Source organism: Saimiri boliviensis, chromosome 19 (genome assembly GCF_048565385.1).
Source record: "Saimiri boliviensis isolate mSaiBol1 chromosome 19, mSaiBol1.pri, whole genome shotgun sequence".
NCBI lineage: Eukaryota > Metazoa > Chordata > Mammalia > Primates > Cebidae > Saimiri > Saimiri boliviensis.
The window spans coordinates 484,759-505,574 of record NC_133467.1 but is presented as its reverse complement, the minus strand read 5'-3'; the positions used below and the strand labels follow the sequence as shown (position 1 = coordinate 505,574).

The window sequence follows — 20,816 nt, the reverse complement described above, 5'->3', positions numbered from 1 at the left end:
GTCCTCTCACTTGTACCCACCATACACTTAGTCTATTTTCAACGTAGCAACAAAAGTGATATTTGAAAATGTAGGCCAGGTAATGTCACACCTGTACTCAAACATTCTACTCCCAAACTCCTTCAACAATCTCTCTCCTGTTCCATTTTACTATAAGAAACAAGGAGAAGACTGACTACACCTTCAATACATTTTTTAGAAATCTCTTCAGCTAAATACCCAAGTTCACTGCTCTTCAGTTCTACTTCCATCTAGTGAAACACAATTAAGCCCTGTCCTCTGCTACTTTATAACAATGATCAACTTTCCTCTAGTTTTCTAACAACCAGTTCCTCACTTCCACCTGACACTTCATCAGAAGCACCTTTCGCTTTCACATTTTTATCAGAATTCGGTTATGCGATATCTTCTTTTCTCTAAGGCATAGACACTTTTTCTACAGCTCTCCTCTTTTCTTTCCATATCCTCACCAAATCCCCTTTTAACATCAGCATTTCTAACAGTTTTTTTTTTCAAGGCAATCTAAGCTCTTTATAAAATTCAACTCGAAACTCACTCATCCTCTATCCATTAGCCAGTTCCTAAGCCACTTCCATATTGTTAAGTATTTGTTACAGCAGTTCCCTGTTTCTACTACTACTATGTGTATCAGTCTACTATGGCTGCTATAACCAAGTACTACAAACTGGAAGGCCTAAAGAATGAAAACATATTGTCTCAGAATTCTGGAGGCTGGAAGTCTGAAACCATGGTGGTAGCTGGGTTGTTTCCTTCTGAGGGGTAAGAGGAAAGCATCTATTCCAGTCCTTAGTCCTTGACTTAAAGATGATTTTCTTCATATCTACATGGCATTCTCCCTGTACATTTCCATATCTCAAGTTTTCCTTCTTGTAAGTACACTACTGATATTGAATTGATATCGACCATAATGACCTTCATTTAACTTAGTCATTTCTGTAAACACCATACTCACAAATAAAATCATGTTCTGAACTACCAGGAATTAGGAGTTCAACATATTAATTTTGGGGCAGGAAACACAATTTAACTCATGACAGCTTATCGTGTAAAAATGGGTGTTGGTCATATTGTCCAGGAAGAAGTGTAGAGAATCAGGTGAAAACCGTCTCAAGGAATGTATCTTGTGTATTATTATTCAAAAATTCAAAAAAGAGACTATAAAAGAAAGTGAAAAAAATAACTCTAAGAGTTAAAGATGAATTTTACAGGGTCAAGGCACAAAAGCAAGTGAAAACGAAAGCATCATGAAGGAGAAAAACTTCACCAATGATAACTGAACGAAATAGTTAAAACAGGCAAGGTTACATTAAAAAATGGTCTCGGCACTAGGTTCTGCTTGATGTTCTTGGAAAGGAGAACTTCACTGACATAGATGGGCTATAATTTAGAATGCCATGACCTAAGGAGGTCACAAGTTTGAAACAGTGACTCCTGCTTTTTTGGGGGAGAAAAAAACAGTGACACCTAAAGGAAGAAATGTGGTTTGAATTTACCGTAAACAACTTCAAATAAAACAAACATGTGATGTTGGCTGACATGTTCTCTAAATAATGAGTTTTATGATTATCTTAGGTTAATCTTAAACAATTTTAAATTAATGATTCAATTTAAAATGCCTGTCTTTCCCAACATTTCATATGCTCCCTCCCCAGTGTTCTATCTTTAACACTTTTCACTGACATTGTATACATTTATTCAATGTCAATGCGTACTGGTAGCTAAGATGTCACTTAGGACTTCATGTCACTTCTACCAGTAGATAAGCTGCATGAGAACAGAAATATTTTACTGTTTTGTTAATAAGTGTATGTTCAGTTTGTATGTCAGTGTCTGCAGTACAGAATAGTCAATAAGTATTTGTTGAATGAATACAGTAAAAGAAGTAATCGTCTTAAAAAATGGAGACAATCGGGGTACATTTGCTTCCTTGTGTAAAATGCTATGCTCAATTCTGAGTGGGCTGCAACAAATTACATCAATTAGCCTCCTAGAAATTTGACGTTAGATGGACTAAGACCTTTAAACATATGACAAGATGACAGAATACTGAGTGGTAAATAGCAGATCTACAAATAACAGTTAGCAGCCCTCTGCCTCCCAGCACGCACAAATGTACCGTATGGTAATCAACACATAAAATACATAGATGATTTTAAAATTTTTGAGTAAAGCAACACAAAATGAAAAAAGAAAATGTAATCAAAATTATCACTGGGTCTTCAATAAACATTATGTTCATAATCTTGCAATTCTAAATGTTTAATAAGTTCGACACTTAGGGTCCATTAATAAATAATGGGAGAAGTCTTCATTTTGTTTAGAGAACAAAAGGTAAATTACATCAGTCTTCAAATACACAAATGTAACTTCAAGAGGTGAAAATAGGAAAATAAAAAACTGAGACTGAATGCCAAAGAAAGGAAGAGGTCAGAAAATGTTATTTTCTTACAGTACAGGGATATAAAATAGATTGATCATTTAATGAATACAAAGTTAATATATTCTTTTAAGGGATAAACTAAGGATGGAAAAGAGTACAAGAGAACTGATACCAGAAACCACATATACATATTATTCTTATTATAATATTTAAACTGTAGTACCACTTTTATTTCCAAATGTGTATGCCATTTGAATCGCAAGCTAAGTTATTATCAACATGTGGACCAGTTTGTTGTAAAGGCAGAGGTTTTCAACTTAGACTGAGCTGGGTAAAATTTAGACTCTGTCACTCTGGGAAATCTATTGAACGTCTCCGAGACTTGGTTTTCTCATCTATAAACAAATTGTGGTGTTAAATGACATAACATGCAAAAAATGCCTGACTACGTGGAAGTTGCTTATTGAATGTCAAATGTTTAGATCCTCTTCTTCCATTTTTTTTATTAATTGGACTTGGAGGAAGATAAGCTAAAGTATGTAGAAATGTTGACTAAAACTAGTCAGAATGTTGTTTTAGTAGAAATGTTGACTAAAACTACAACTCTAAAATATTGCAAGATTTTTGCAGGAAGTTAGTTTTATGATGTTACAAACCTTTAAATGCTACCATCTTATAAAAAAATTGGACATCTTCTTTAAAAAGCCTATGTCACATGCTGTAATGTGTTTAAACAACATTAATCTGGAATAGTCAGAAAGCATTTTGATCACAGTGAAGTTACACTTAATAATTTCTCTAAATAATTTTGGTCATTTTAGAAAAAAAGAACAGTTTACTGAGGCAGCTGCTATGGCACTTTCATGATTTCTTAAGGAAGACACAATTTAGACCAAATTTTAAAACGTTTGTTTCTAGATAGAGCATTTCCAAAAATTACTTTTAATTGATTAATCTTGCAGTATTTTCATACTATTAGAAAATACTGCAAGACTTAGAGTTGTAGTATATGGAATATAATGTAGTTTTTTCTACTATTTTGAATTAGAATAAACTGTTACATGTAAAAATGTATTTTTAAAATCTGTATAATTGAATTCTTAATATTAGGCGTAGCTTTGAAGCAGTTTTCCTCAATGTTGTTCTAAATCATTTTGATGTATTATGAAACCTTTTTTTAAATGTTATGTTCTTTGACATGGTACAGCTTTTGAAAAATGTTGATTGCACACTATTTTTTAAAAAGTACATATTTAATTATTATTGATGAATTTGTAAAATTAAGTTCATAAGTTCTTTTGTTGTTTTAATGACAACAATGTAATAGTTAGGCAAACACTGCCAATCCTAGAATTGGTCTGTATATATTTTTCTGATTGGAGGGGGACATTTCTAAATAACATTAAAATGCAAAATTAATAAGCATTACGAATACTGTCCTGTGGAATTAGCAACATTTCACAAAAAATAAATGTATTTCTATATAAAATTTTGTATTTGTTATTAGAAAATTAGTAAGTAATCATCCATTTCACTAATTAATTGCACACAGTTATTGTTGGAGTTGAGGCTACGGGAAAAAAAGAATTTTGCTCAGTCTTATCAACATAACAAATATTTCTCCAAGATTCAATGTAATTGACCTTATTTTTTTTTATTATCTTTTCAAATGAAGTAAAAGTTGAAATGTCAGATATAGGTGAAGGGGAGGAAGGCGGCAAATCACACTGCCATGTGTGTACCTATGCAACAATCTTGCATGTTCTTCACATGTACAAAACATAAAATGCAATTTTAAAAAAAGTTTTTGTTGTTGTTGTTTGTTTTTTGTTCTCCTTAACTGTATGTGCATGTTTATTCTCACTACTTAGCAGTGGTTTCAACACAATTTTCAACGTTGTTGAAGAATATGTAGCCTAGGAATAAGCTTTGATTGTTCTACTCTGTAAGATGGAAAGAGAATTTTCCCCAAAGAATTTTCCATGCTTTTTCCTTGTGGTTCAACTATTTAGTGTGAGTGAGCTTCATTAAGAAAAGGGAGACCTGACAGTCTTAGGATAAGTTGGAATATGTTACATCAGGTAAGAATATACCATGATTCCAGGCCTTCTGGCCCTTCCAAGACACTGGCTGTCTACTGGAAGCACATAAAAATGACAATGACACTGGCTTGATCATATTCAGAGCAAAAATCCAAACTCTTCATTTTCCTCTAAATGAATATCCAAGAAAAGGTTACTGCATCTGAAATGATTAAACTGTAGTAGGACTGCTTAACCACAAAGGGGGAATTGTTTATTTCCTCCAAGAAAAACTTACTTCGGGAGAGGCAACTAAGAGAAATAATCTGCACAAAGCTCTCACGTATTCACCACACATTCCCTACAAAATGATACAAAACAAAACAAGCAGATGTAGACATTTTGCTAACTGTAGAAAACATGTATTTATTCTCTTCTGGGGAATCAAAGAGCAAAGATTCCTACCATCCTGAATGAATCTACATCAAATGCTGCAGGAGGAGGAGTGTTGATTGAGAGAATTGTTTAATCAACCACTGTGTAAGACATAATGCAGCGTTTGCACCAGCAACCACCCCAGATCCTTCCTAAGAAGTAACACATGACATGGGAGAATGTTAACTACCAAGCAAACATGGCGTCCCCTATGTCCACATTGTTAGCTACTTAGCAAAATGCATAATTTGTCTACGTCGTTATTTGGATCATTGTGCTCAGCAATATATACATAAAAGGTTTCAAAAGGAGGTGAATGGTACTGCCTGTTGTGTTCAGATGTGAGCACACTAGGAACAGTCCACTTTCTATTTTATAACTAAGTCCCTCAAAGTTTCCGTATCTCCAAGGGCTGTAGACACTTCCATGAGTCCCTGTACATCCAAACATAAACCAACTAAAAGCGATTCCAGTCTGTGAAAGGAGCAGAGATAACGTACAAGTTTAGCACTGCTCATGAACATTTGTTTTCTTCCTTACCCTTTCTGTCTTCCTTTCTAATTGTCTCTATTCACATTCGTTTGGTTTTCTAATCACTCATTACTAATTCAGAATCTGGTGCATATTAGTCTGCTTGGGCTACCACAAAGAATACCCCAGATTTGGTGACTTAAACAACAGACACTTATTTTCTCAGTTCTGGCAACTGGAAGTCTTAGAACAACGTCCCAGCAGAGTTAGTTTCCTCTGAGGCCTGTGAGATTGGCTTGCAGATGGCTGCCATGTAGCAGCTCTTCACCTGATTGACCCATGAGCACAGGCACCCCTGGTAGCTCTGTATATCCTACTACCTTATTCTCCTCTTATAAGGCTATCAGTCATCTTAGTTTAGAGCCCACACTAAAAGGCCTCCTTGTAACTTGATTACCTATTTAAAAGCCCTATATCCAAATACAGCAAAATTGTGAAGTGCTGCTAGTTAGGGCTCCTACAAGTGAAAATAAAAGGAGAGACACGATGTAATCCAAAACACCTGCCCAGAAGTGGCAATCTCTTCTCAATACACTCGGCCACATCAGGTAACACCACTTGGTCTCATCCCCAGAGGTGGCCTTTCTGACGTTCTCCACTCCCCACGGTGGTCTGACTGCTGGCGCTGAGAGCCTGCTGCTTAGGGTCCGCTTCCACCATCACTGTGGGAATTCCCATTCTCTCCTGCATGCTGGATCCCTTGAGTCTACTTCTTCTTCACTCACTCCTTGTTTTGGGTAAACAGCTTCCAGCAGCTTCCAGATAGTCGTGTAGTCTTTGAAATCTTTAATGCATATAAACAACTTTCTTTCACCTTCTTACTAGACCAAACTTTCGTCAGTATACAAAATTCTAAGTTAAAAAAAATTTCCCTTCAGAATTTTGAAGCCATAGTTCCAGTGTCTTCTGGTATTACTGAAAAGAGGTCTGAAGACATTCTCTACCCTTAGTTTTGCATATTTTCTTCTTTTTCTCCTGTTATTCCTCTTCTTCATTTCCCTTTTCCTTTTTCCTTTGGCTCTTCTTTTATTTCCTTCTCCCTGACCAGTATAGATCTTTTCAAGGCCTTACTGTATAATGAGTGGGCCCTCTCAATTTGATAACTTTTTATATGGAAAATTTGAATGTATTATGTCTTTCATAATATTCTGCCCGTGTTTTACAAAAATCTCTTTCTTAAATTCCTGTATTGCTTCTCCTTAACTATTATATTTTCTCATCTTTTCAATTCTTCTTTTACATTACTTGGTTTTACTGTTGATTTTATGATTCTTCATTCTTCAATGTTCCTTAGGTTTACCTTCTAGGCTTTTTATTAAATTATTCACGTGTTATCCCAGGTTTAATTTTCAAGAGCTCCTTAAGGTTCACTGAATGTGCTGTGTTGTTTTGTCATCTAGCCTACTATTCTTGTTTTATGTACCAGATTCTCGTATTACTAAGAATATTTAGAAAACACATATTTTAAAATTGATTTATTCTTCCAAAATTATATGGTATTGTTTTGTTTCCTCTGTGCTTCTCTTTTTGTGTCTGCTTTTTGTTTGTTTGTTTGTTTGCTTATTCCTTCTTGTTCTCTGTCAGAAATTTCCTCAAATCTCTATTGATATTTCGTGTTTCAATATAGTCAGAGTTAAGCACTCAAAAGAGGCTAGGATTTGAGTGACAGCAGAAAGCTTTTTTCACATAGCTTTTATTTTAGAATGATCAATTTTTAATATTGTACTTGGGAACACCAGGATCCATGCCTGTGCGTGCACATGCGTGTGCATGCACACAAACACACATACACACACACTTTTGGTTGACTGATAGAAAGCATTTTCTGTTGCGGTGAACCATTTCCCATGAGGAAACTCCCCAATCCTGTGTCAATGTCAACAGAGACATGGATAGGGTGGCAATGGTTCTCAGAGCCATTTGGGAAAGTCATATCACATTCAGTGAGGCAACTTGCTCTTAATTCCCTTAATTTTAGTAGCATGGTACCTAGACTCGTAACTGTAGCTGGTGTCTCTGAGTAGAGGGTATCCCTGGATCTAAATCTCCAAATAGTAAATTCTGTTACAAAGATCAGGAAAGTAACCAGCAATGGATATGTGGAGGGGTTCAGCAAACCCACTTTTCTTACAGACTTCTAACCAGTATTCATATATTCAGTTATACACATAACCCGACTTCAGAGACATCTGGTACCTCTGCTTTCTGAGACTCTTGGGGTTCCAATGCAAAAAAGCAGCCTGCTTCTAATGTGTTTCCCCTCTCAACTTAAAATTTTAACTTCCTTCACTGTTGCCACTCATCCATCTGCTTTGTAGCTTGCAAAATTATTATTAATATAAAATTAGTATTGTCTCATCTACCAAATCTGTTGTCCTCATAGGCGTGAATCTTCTTACTCATTTCCTCCAATTCAGTAGTGTCAGGAGAAAACAGAATGCATTCAATTAACTAAAAGCTTCCAAATTCACATAAAAAAGGGTACCCTAGAAGATATGTATTTATTTCCTAATGCTTACACCTCCCTTATTACACAAAGATAATACACACGCTGAAAAACTGCCAGCATTTTAAAGCCAAATTGCCACTCGAGGGGCACAACACTCACCATTACATGAGTCAACCAATTACAGAAACACTTGATTATTTTCAGTTCAAATTCATTTCTTCAATAAACATGTTTGGAGTACCTACTTTGTTGAACCTAGTAAGAAACGATTAAAGCAGTGCTTAAATGAACTGATGAGGGTCTGATCTGAATTAAGGTAGTCATTGTAGAGAAAGCTGGGAGCAGAAACTTTTTTTCAAATATATATTTCGAAAAAAAATTTGTAAGTTTTCCAATCATTTTTTGGTTTATCCCCTGTTATGAGTTTTCTAGGGCTGCCAAACAAAGTACCACAACCTAGATGACTTAAACAACAGAATTGTATTGTCTCACGGTTCTACAGACTGGAAATCGGAAATCGAGGTGTTGGCAGGGTTAGGTTCCTTGAGGGCTGTGAGGGAAAGATCTGTTCCAGACCTCTTTCCTTGGTATGTATATTGCTGTCTTCATGTTTACATGGTGTTTTCCCTGTATATATGTCTGCCTCCAAATTTTCTAGTCATATTGGATTAGTGCCTATCCTAATGGTCTCATTATAAATTTATTACTTCTTTCAAGACCTTATCACCACATAAGTTCACATGCTGAGTTACTAAGGGTTGGGATTTCAACATGTGAACTTTGTAGGGCCACAATTCAGCGCATAGCAGCTCACTCCAAATAAAAGATAAGAAAATCAGTTTAAACACTTTAGACGGATAAGTAATTTAGATAAATTAGAGTGAGGACAAAACAGAGCCTGCCACATTCAGGACTTAGAGTCATAAATTAATGCAAAAGAGCATGCCTATATCCAAAAGAGGATAGACATACACCTGAAAGACCTACGCACATTTTGCCTTTTCTCCAGTCTCTTTAGAAATCACCGACTGTTCTCATTTGTCCACACACCACAGGTATGACTAGAGACGGAGTCATTGGCTTAGAAACACTGGAGGTAGTAAAATTTACTGAACATAAAATAATGAAGCTTTTTTTTTTTTTTTTTTTTTTTTTTGAGACAGTGTTTCGCTCTTGTGACCCAGGCTGGAGTGCAATGGCGCGATCTCGGCTCACCGCAACCTCCGCCTCCCGGGTTCAGGCAATTCTCCTGCCTCAGCCTCCTGAGTAGCTGGGATTACAGGCACGCGCCACCATGCTCAGCTAATTTTTTGTATTTTTAGTAAAGACGGGGTTTCACCATGTTGAACCAGGATGGTCTCGATCTCTCAACCTCATGATCCACCTGCCTCAGCCTCCCAAAGTGCTGGGATTACAGGCTTGAGCCACCGTGCCTGGCCTGAAGCATTTTTTAAATAATAAAAAAATTAAATATAGTTTATACCATTTAATTTCGTTTATACCAATATTTGACTTACAAAATTTAATTTAGTTGTAAGTTTAATAGAACTGTGGATCTGAAAATTGCATCATAAATATTGTATAAGCCAAAGGTTACCAAAGTGAAATGTGTTTCAGAATTACCTGGGAGCTTTTAAAAATATAAAGATTCTTAATTCCCACCCAAATATCTTGAATAGAAGGTTCTCAAATGCATATTTTTAAGAAACTCTCCACTTGGTTCTAATGCCTGATCCATCTGTTTTGTCTTAACTTTGAAAAAATTGAGGCCACTTTAACAAAATTACATCTCATAAGACATATTTAATTTAAAAAAATGGTCTAGTTCTATTTCTATGTGATTCATTTTGATCAATAGATCATGAGAGGATGTGTAGAAACTATTTGAAAAACACTTTCGTTAATACAATGATTCAACGGTTCGTATGGAAAAGACAGCTCAGTAATATTTGTTTCCTTTAGTAAAACTTTAAGGTTACCAATATTTAATGTTGGCGGATTTTTAAAAATTCAAATTTAAAAAAATCTTCTAAAATGGAAAGCACAACTTACTAAAAGAGATTTTAGAAACTTACAGATGATGTCCTATCCACTTCACAACGGCTACTGAGAATAAAACAGGCCTCAGCGTCATCCATCCTAAATACAGACAGAAAAAACAGAATAATCACACACTGAAGTATCTACAAAAGTGAATTTCTGAAAAACAGAATTTCACTTTTTAGTTCATATATTGCAAAAAATTTACATGAAGACCATGTGTATCTATAAGCTTAAATCAAAGGTGAATCTCTAGCAGATCATGACTATGTTTGATTCTGAACAAAAAGAAAATCTATTACTCGATTATCTATTATAACTTAGTGGTCTATGACAAAAGTTAAAAAAAAAAAGCCATTCCTTTTTGTGATTAAATGTATTTTTATATGTATGCTTTGAGTAAATTAATGGGATATATTGGTCTTTATTTTATGATTAATTGCATTTTAACTGTAATGTCAGAATCGAACTAAGAGGGATGGAACAGAGCTGCTCAGGATTCCTAAGTCAAACTGCACTCTGTATTTATACTTCCTGGAGATCATTCATTATCTTATTGCAACCCCCTTCCCCTCATGCTAGGGTTCAATATTACTTAAGTTTAGTGACAAAGACACAGTATATTTTAGTGTTTGATACATGATGTTCTAAAAGCACAAGAAAGTTTACTTTCAAAAAGAGGAAAGAGTTATCTCTGTGGTTCACTGTGATAAAGTAAATCTTTAAAAAAAAGATGTTTTCTATGGAGAGGAAATATGAAAGTCTTTGAAATAAGACCAAGCCAAACAGTTCTGGGAAATGTTGCGCCATGGTTATTAAGATAATATGAGTGTTGGATAACTTTTTCTAAACACCGTTTTCAACAAAGCAATTCAAAACTCATGCATCTAACCTTTGAAACTTGTTTAGAGAATACTACTCCATGCTCTATGTATGAGGAACTGCTCTGAAAAATGTGTTCGTTTATATTAAATCCCAAATCTTTTATATGAATTTAAGATTGAAAATGAACATAAAAATGGATACTGTGTCACTCTAATTTATTTTAAAAAATAGCTTTCTGAGTATGGCCAGCCAGCTACCTATCTCTCTCCTTCGTTCCTTTCTCTTTTCTTTTATTCCTATGGAGGAATTCTTCTTAAAAATGTGATAGCTTTGGCCGGGCGCGGTGGCTCAAGCCTGTAATCCCAGCACTTTGGGAGGCCGAGGCGGGTGGATCACGAGGTCGAGAGATCGAGACCATCCTGGTCAACATGGTGAAACCCCGTCTCTACTAAAAATACAAAAAAATTAGCTGGGCATGGTGGCGCGTGCCTGTAATCCCAGCTACTCAGGAGGCTAAGGCAGGAGAATTGCCTGAACCCGGGAGGCGGAGGTTGCGGTGAGCCCAGATCGCGCCATTGCACTCCAGCCTGGGTAACAAGAGTGAAACTCCGTCTCAAAAAAAAAAAAAAAATGTGATAGCTTTTACTAAGGAATAATTTTAAAACTACTGGTAATAAATTAGTTATATTAATCCTAAATATTATATAGGTTAGATAGTAATAGCTAATACCAATAACTCAGATAAAGTTATTAGAAAGAAGCCTCCATTTATTACACAAAGTCATATTGAACATAGTATTATTCACGCTTACTGTGTGAAGAACATAATTGTCTTACAATAAATTAAGTATACTGATTATCTACACAGATGAATACAGTGATCTAGATTATAGTAGTATCTAAGCGTCTATTTTTCTAGCACACCTAAATAATGAGTATAGATAGCAAACAGCAAACATCTAAAGCCAGGGTTTGCCTGAGTGCTGGGAAAAGCTGATGACTTATAGAATGTCACAAGTAAAATGACCACAAATATAAAATATTGAATACACCAAAAAGATGAATATACTCACAAAGAAATGTATCTTTCCAATTATATCCTGCTAGTTCCTAGTGATTTTTTTTGTTTCAGAAATTAAATTGTTGAAAAAAAAGCTCCATTAAACCGACTTTATTATATATAAATCGAAAGTAACATCAGAGTTCCTGACCAGGCATCTAGCCATCATTTGAAGGATTACACAGCAAAAAGTAGTTCCAAAGTTTGTTCTACAAAACAGCTAACTTTTCTTCTGCTCGTTTCCATCACTCACTAGACATACACACACACACACACACAAACACATATGCACACAGTGAAGACAGGCACAAACACACACCCACTCACACACGCTCAGGTTATGCAGGAAAGAAAGTGTAAAGCACTTGGACTACACAATTCAGTGGGGAGACTTTTAAATCTAGAGGAGCATGTAGGACAACTCAAAGATACACATGAAGACATGTTTAAAACTTTAAAAACAGCAGACAATATTGAGCAAAACCACTTCTGTTGAAGATATCTTCTGGCTTCTGAAACTAAGGAGACTGTTTTGCAGAAGGCCTGATTCCCTGGTGTCCACACTCTGCCTGATACTGCTCACACTCTGCTCATGTGATATAACTCGGTAACCTGGGTAACCTGTGACAAATGTTTAAGACTGTGTCACCTTTGAGCCAAGTTGCCTGGTACCTGCACAAAAAGAATACGGTAGCTAAGTAAGACCTGTCACCTTTCTGATTCCTCTAGCCCGCAGCAACCGTTTCGGCTCTGACCCCAGGCAACACAACTGCTATCTGTCCAACACGTAGTGCAGGCTCTTTGAAATACAAACTCTGACTCACACTGTACTGGTATATCACATCACATCTAGCCCATGATTTTTATTTATGGGATAACAACAGTATTCAGGGATTTGGAGACTACTCTATCAGTGAGTCTGGATACCTCAGTGAATCTCTGACAGCTGAAGATAATTACAGGGGGCCACTTTTCTCATTGTGTTGTGTGGTCAGGGTCTGCTGAACAATTTTGTCTTGAGATGAGGCTGAAAAGAGGAGTAAACACACTGATTTTATTATATATTTTTAACCTTTCAGTTTGATCAGCAGAGGAACTAAGACAAAAGACTTTACTCAAAGATACTGAAACACATCTTGTGACACTGAAAATTGCTAATATTTGGCAGAAAGACAAAATATTAAGTCACTCAAAATTGTAAGATGCAAGATGAAAGACAGAGATACCTACTTTGCTCTCAACAGGTCTTGATCTTTAAGGGCTGAACCTTGAAGATAGATAACTCTTTGGGACCACATTGGAATCTGCAGTACCCTTCGGACTTGCACATCCATTTCAGTAGGACACAAAATCACCACATAATAATCCTATTCAAAACAAAATGGGCATTGGGATAGAAACAATAATGTTTTCTATTATACTACATAGGAAAATCAGAAAAATCTGAAATATGATAAAACTGAAATCGACTTTTGCTAATAAAATTTCACATTTAAAACCTGGGCATAAATTAAATAACACTGCACACTTATAACACAACTGGGACACACGCAAATCTCATAAAACAATAAATTCATCTCAACTTATTTCCATCTTACTAGGGCCATAGGGAAGGTAATCGGTGGTTATACCTGGCATGCACTTTCAGCTTGTAAAGTTTTTAGTTCTAAGACTGATCCTAAAATATACACTGAACACCAAGCAGAAGCATTTAAGTATCAATTCATACTTCAAGTCATTATTTTGAGAATCAAAACTATGGTAGTGATTTATATCATTCGGTTATCCTATTATGAACCAATAATTTTGAACAGTTTCTGACGGATATTTGAATAAATAAGGATCCATAAAAACATTGCAAATACTGACAAAGCAAACTAACTGAACGTGTTATCAAAATATTTCAAAATATATGGTCCTTTGGAGAAAGTTTTAAAAAACAACAAATAAGTATGGAGTTGCTATTAAAAATGCAAGTTAACTTATATGAAAAGAAAAGAATAAGAACAAAATGATTTTGCCCACTTAAGACAGAACAAAATGGTTCTATCATTTAAGAATCAATTATAAATTAGGTGTATTAAAACACAAAAATATGGTATTCATAAAGGTCTCCATAATGTTCACAAATTAATATTTCTATGTTCTGTAAGAAAAGGATAATTAGATATAGTAAGCATTGTCTTGATGTCAGGAGTTATTCAACTTCTTGACACAAATTTGTTGAGGAAATACACCTTCAAATAGACTAGGTGCAGTAAGCTGGAAAGGAAATAACTGCTGTGGCCAATAGCAGCAAGTGGAAATATTCAAGAATTTTGTCTGCATAGACAGAAAAAAAGTTTCTTCTTAATTCATATTCTCAATTTGGCTAGTTATTGTCTAATTTTTGGTCATGCATTCCTACTACAAATAGCACCTATTTATACTTACGGAAATGAAAGAAAAAAGTGGAAGTTCCAGGCTTCCACATTTCCATTAGCAATCTTTGATAAAATTCTGCAGTGTTTAACTGAGTAGATGACACTGAAATGGTTTCTTTCTTGTTTAATTGTATTTTATCTTAAAATTCACTGTTTCACAAAAATATCACTTATGCTCTACCCAAGGGACAAAAAAGCAATCCTTTAATTCAAAGAAAAATTTTCTTTGTAGCATTAACATTATTCCATCTGTCTTTTAGCGTACATACAGAAGGACACTTAAAATACTGTGTATTCCTCCAGCATTTTTTTTCTATGTTCCTGGTTATATTTGTAGTTCTTCATTTACTCTTTCTATATTTGGGTATATAAATAAAAATCCTCCACAAAGCAGGCTGAACCATCAGTTAACTGACTTTGACAATATGTTAGTTGATAGGTATGATTCAGTATAATATATACTATAAGCTGAATGTACCTGGAGTCTAGGATGAGCATAGAATTCGTTTAGAAAATCCATAAGTAAATCGATCTTCAGCGAGCTGACACACAGAACAACGTGCTTTTCCGTTTGAGCTCTGTGTCGACTATAGTTCCCCCCTGACTTCTGTCTCTCCATCCACAAATAAGCCAGCTGTTCAAACTGCAATGTATTTTCCACATGTGAATGAAAAACATGGTAAGAAAATAAGTAAATCAATGCAATACATCTATTGTTTATTAGGTACTGTCAATTTCGTAGACAGACCTCATTAAGATTCTAATTGTCGGTGTTCCCCTTCAACAACAGATTTTCCATATAATTTCTACAGATGCTGCAAATGCCTCCCAGGGGCTTCAGGTCTCTAAAGAAACATATTAACATGATTTTGCTATCACATAAGAACAGGCCACTAAAAGATCTGTGCCTCTGCTTTATGTCCAGTAGAGCTGAGCGAAAGAGAAAAGCTTCATTGTTATTTTTCCACATTCTCTCTCAAGTTCTACCCACATCTCATGTAATAGGAATTACTCTTAACACGCACAGCCACATTCTAGCTGTACAGTAGCCAGGAATGGAAGAAAATGAAAGGTGCAAGGGAGGGATGTCAGGAAGAAAGACATGCATGAATTTACAGAAGTAGGAAGGCCATTTTTGTAGATATTTAGATACATTGCGGCCTACGTTTTACAATAGAATATGCAAGTTTGATTTGCTTTTCCCCACAACCTGTGTCTGATCTGCCCACACATGGGCACACAGGGCTCATTATAGGAATGGGTTAGAGACTGCATTTACTTATTTTTAATTCCATTTATATATCTGCACCTTTGCAACCTCCCTACTCACTCCTCAAAGTGCCACATAATATAAAATATGTTCAGACTTTGTTTTCAATTTTTTTTTTTTTGTAGAGATGGGGTTTCACCTTGTAGCCCAACTTCATCTTCAACTCATGGGCTCAAGCCATCCACCTGCCTTGACCTCTCAAAATACTGGAATTATAGCTATGAGCCATTGCACCTGTCCCAGATTTTGTTTTAGTTGACCAAAATAACTAATCAATTTTTTTTCATTGCAGTATATGATTATGTGGTTTATTTTGAAGAACCAAGAGAAATCAACCCTTCACAAATTCATTTTTTCGATCTACCATCCTATAAATAAAAACTACAGCCGGGTGCGGTGGCTCACGCCTGTAATCCCAACACTTTGGGAGGCCAAAGTGGGTGGATCACGAGGTCAAGAGATCGAGACCATCCTGGTCAACATGGTGAAACCCCATCTCTACTAAAAAATACAAAACATTAGCTGGACACGGTGGCATGTGCCTGTAATCCCAACTACTCAGGAGGCTGAGGCAGGAGAATTGCCTGAACTCTGGAGGCGGAGGTTGTGGTGAGCCGAGATCACACCACTGCACTCCAGCCTGGGTAACAAGAGTGAAACTCTGTCTCAAAAAAACAAAACAAAACAAAAAAACTACATTATTCTATATTTAATATAGTTAAGTACTCTATATTTTTTTTAAAAAAGCATCTTGAAGGATTTAAATAAGATGTGCACTGTCAGTTACGACCGGAAGGAAAAAAACCAACTTGGTGTTTCTAATAAAATGTAAAATAACATTTCTGCAATAATTATGTAATTGGTTAAATGTAATGATAGCATGTGTTAGCAAATTACTGTTAGATAAATAAACTACTTTCCAGTTCTTATTAAAAATGGAGGATTCCATTTTATGTCTCTGTATATTTCTAGACGATGTAAGATGGTTATGTTTACCTGTATGGGTAGAACCACAAGAGCAACACAAATCATAGCAACGACAAAAAGCTTGGAGGACCATGTTTCAGGAGTGACATCCCCGAAGCCCACGGTAGAAAACGTTACAATGCAGAAATAAAGGGAGTCGAAGAGATTCAGCTTCTTTCCTATTCGTTCCAGATGTTGGATCCCACAAATGCTAAGGAAACAAATATGAATTAAAATTAAATCTTTCCAATTGGACACAATATTTCTCATCATCATTCTTTTGAAAGCCAAAGCACATTTCATAAAGCCATTTAATAGTCAGGCTCTTATATTTCACAATGTATTTTTCTAAGAAAAATATAATTAGTAAGTTCTTTTCCTACATTGACCAGATGTGGTCTTATTTTGATTAATAGCCAAAAATGGGAGTAAAACTATCACACAGCATAATTAAGTAACATGCAAAATGAACAGACAATTTCATGGGTGATACACAAAGACAATGAATGACCATCAAGAAAACATAGACACCAGAAATCGCTACATCTAATCCCTTCCAAAATACCAAGTCTTTTCTTTTTCTTTTCTCGTAATTTAGGAAGAAGAGAAAGACAGTAAAAAGGTTGAGGAATTAATAATTGCCAACTGCTATAGTTTCAATGCTCTCCCCTCTAAAACTCATGTTGAAATTTAATTGCCATTGTACCATACTAAGAGGTGAGACTGTGGGGTTCCACCAACATGAATGAACTAATGTTGATATCGTGGGAATGGGCTCACTCACATGCGTGCGTGCACGCTCACGCGCTCTCTCTCTCTCTCTCTGTCTGTCTCTCTGTCTCTGTCTCTCTCTCTCTCTCTGTCTGTCTCTCTCTCTCTGTCTCATGTGCGCTTTCTGTCTTTGCCCTTCTACCATGTTTTGAGATAGTAAGAAAGCCTTCACCAGTTGTTACCAGCACCTTGTTCTTGGATTCCCAGCCTTCAAAATCAGTATGAGCCAATACATTTCCATTGATTATATTCAGTTTCAGGTTTTATCTTATAGCAGCACAAAATGGACTAAGACACCAAATGATTCTTAAAACAAGTCCTTAAATGAATCAATCATTTGTACAAAGCTATTGATGAAGTGACAGTAAGAGAACAGTGTAAAAGTTGTTAGATGCCCTCAAATTAGAAATTTGTTAAAATAGCATTATAAATAATGCTGCTATTAGCAAAAAAAAAAAGGCAAGGTGAGATTATGAATAATAAAATATATTGTGCAATGTTGGAGGACGATGTAAGATTTGCAACATAGCAATCGGCATATAATTGCTATGGTTTGAATGTCTGTCTCCGCTCCAAAATTCATGTTGAAACTTAAATTCACAATGCAACATTATTAAGAGGTGGGCTTTAGGAGGTGATTAAGTCTGGAGCTCTCAAGAATGGGATTAGCAACCTTATGAAAGTGTTGGAAGGGAACTAGCTAGGCCTCTTTTTGCTTTTATGCCTTCTGTCATGTGAGGACACAGCAACTATGCCTCATCCTGATGAGTGAAAAGGCCCTCACCAGATACCAAATCTGTGACCCCTTGATCATGAACTCCCCTGCTTCTGGAACTGTGAGATACATAATTCTATTGTTCATAAACTACAGAGTCTCAGATATTTTCTTACAGCAGCACAAATGAACCGATACAGAAATTGACACTGAAAAGTAGGGTGTTGCTATAACAAATACCTAAAAATGTGGAAGCAGCTTTGGAATTGGATAATTGTTAGAGACAGGAACAGTTTTAGGGTACATGCAAGAAAAAGCCTAGATTTCCCTGAATGGAGTGTTTAAGGACAATTTTGGTGAAAGCCTAAATCTTCTTACAGATTAAACAGTTATGACCAGAATATTGGTGGAAATATAGACAGTAAAGTCCTTTCTGATGAGTTCCTAGACAGAAATAAGGACTATCTAATTGGAAACTGGAGGGAAGGCCATCCTTATTATAAAGTGGCAAAACTTGGTGAATTACGTCTGTGTCCTAATATTTTGTGGAAGGCCCAGTTCAAAGGTGGTGAACTAAAATATGTAGCAGAAGAAAGCTCTAAGCAAAGCGTTCAGGGTGATGCACTGTATTTCTTGACTGGTTTTAGTAAAATGCCAGAAGAGAGAAATTGACTAAAGATGAAATTTATAATCAAAAGGGAAGCAGAACTTACGAATTTGAAAAATACCCAGCCTGGTCAGATTGTAAAGAATAAAAATTGTGTTCCAGACAAAACACCAATAGTTTGTCCAAGCAATCATGCAATAAGGAGATTCTTACAAGATAAAAGGAAACCAGGTGCTCTTCATCAAAACAATGGAAGAATAACCCTGAAGGCATTTTGGAGCTCTTCCAGAGTGTCACTCCCCTCACGGGCCCAGAGTGTGAAAGCTTTGAGGGCAGCACAGTTTCAACAGAGGAAACCAGGACATCTTTGAGGTCTCAAGAGTAGGCTTTCTTCATTCTGGTGCGGTGCTCTTTGGCCACCCCAAGTGGTGGTGAAGCAGGTGCAAGAGTGACTCAGGATGCTGCTATAGAAGTCAGAGGTGGTAATCCTTAGTGGCATCCATGTGATGCTAATTTTGAGCATAAGCTGTGAAGGCATGGTTAACTTCCCCCTAGATTTCAAAGGATGCCCCGGAAAGCCTTGGGGCCAAGAAAGAGAACTACCACAGGGATATGCCCACACATAGAGTCCCCACTAGGGCAATGCCTGGTGCCACAGGAGTGGAGCCATCCCTGAGACACCATAGCTGTAGTCACCAGCATGAAATGCCAGTATGCAGAGCTGGAGATACCAGACCTCAACCCCATAATTGCTGCTAGGTGGACTATGCCAAGCAAAGCTGAGAAGATGAGCTATAACAAACATAAAAATGAGCTATAGCAACATCCTCCTAGAGCCCAGTGTGGGCCAACCCCTCCCCAGTGTGACCAGAAGTCAAGACATGGAGTTAAAAGTTACTCTCAAACCTCAGGATTTAATATTGTTTTTCTTGTTGTATTTCTAACTTCGTTGGGACCTATTACCCATTTCTCCTTGCCTAGTTCTCCCCTTTGGATTGACAATATCTATCCTATGCCTGTCTCACCATTGTATTTTGGAAGCACAAAACTTGTTTAATTTCACAGGCTCACAGCTGAAAACTAATTAGCCTCAGGATGAATCATGCCTTGAGTCTCACCCGTATCTAATTTAGGTGATATTTAGATGAAACTTTGGGCTTAAGAGTTGGTGTCGGAACAACTTAAGACTTTAGGGGCTACTGGAGTGAAATAAAATGTATGTTGTATGTGAGAAGGACATGCATTTTGATGCGCCAGAAGCAGACGGCTATGGAGCGAATGTCTGTGTCCCCTCCAAAATTCACACTGAAACTTAAACCACACAATGCAACATTATTAAGAAGTGGGGTCCTTACGCGGTGATTAAATGCATGAGGGTGGAGCACTCACGAATGGCATTAGCAACCTTATCAAGTTGTGGAACAGAACCAGCTAGGCCCTTTTTGCCCTTCTGCCATGGAAGGGTACAGCAGTAAGGCCCCACCCTGAAGGAGAGAGAAAACCCCCAACAGATGTTAAATTTCCAGCACCTTGATCTTGGCCTTCACAGATCAAGGATTGTGAGAAAGAAATTTCTATTCATGTATTAGGCAGGCTCAGGAATTTTGTTATAGCAGCACAAACAGACTAATACAATCATGCAATACTACTCAGTAAATAAGTAAGTAAAAATTAAAATGAGCCAAGTTCTGGATGAATTGCAAAAACACGATGAGTGAAAGAAGTCTAACATAAAAGACCACATGCTGTATGATTCTGTTTATATGAAATATCCAGAAAAGAACCAGCAAATCAGTGGTTGCCTGGGACTGATGGTGGGAATGTGGTGGTGAAAATATTCTAAAACTGAATTGAGGTGACGGTATACATCTCTTCATCTACATAACTTTGAATATACATGAAAAAATCTAGAATTTACACTTGAAATGAGTAAATTTTATGATACATATATTATACCCCTATAAAACTATTTTTAAAATCAGTGTATATTTGTGAACAGTCACTATGGCTTCTGGACACTACAAGCACATGGCTTAATTACAACAACCCTGAAGAAATAAATATTCAATGTTTACTTTCCAGAAATTCTTTTTCCAGCCTTTTCAGATAACCTCCTTATTTGTCTAAGTTACGTAGCAGACAGATTCTACTGTCTTTATGCATATATATATACATATTTTGGTACAGTCAAGTATGAGCTTATGAATGGTTAGGTAGACGGGTAGGTTCACAGGTAGATGGACCAAGAGACAGAAGAGGGAAAGGAAGATACATGTCATCATTTTAATTGTATAAAACTGTT

General features: G+C 36.3%; 1 protein-coding gene across 8 annotated transcripts in view; it reads right to left on the bottom strand.

The window, feature by feature from the left end:
• KCNT2 (potassium sodium-activated channel subfamily T member 2) overlaps positions 1-20,816 on the bottom strand; it is a 436,518-nt gene that overhangs the window by 179,400 nt on the left and 236,302 nt on the right. For all 8 annotated transcript variants that reach the window (XM_074389701.1, XM_074389699.1, XM_074389705.1 and 5 more), the window contains exons 9-12: positions 16,452-16,632; positions 14,664-14,828; positions 12,993-13,129; positions 9,913-9,976 (exon numbers count right to left, since the gene is read on the bottom strand). In XM_074389701.1, coding sequence (XP_074245802.1) covers positions 9,913-9,976; positions 12,993-13,129; positions 14,664-14,828; positions 16,452-16,632 — 547 coding nt within the window. The remainder of the gene's footprint in view (positions 1-9,912; positions 9,977-12,992; positions 13,130-14,663; positions 14,829-16,451; positions 16,633-20,816) is intronic.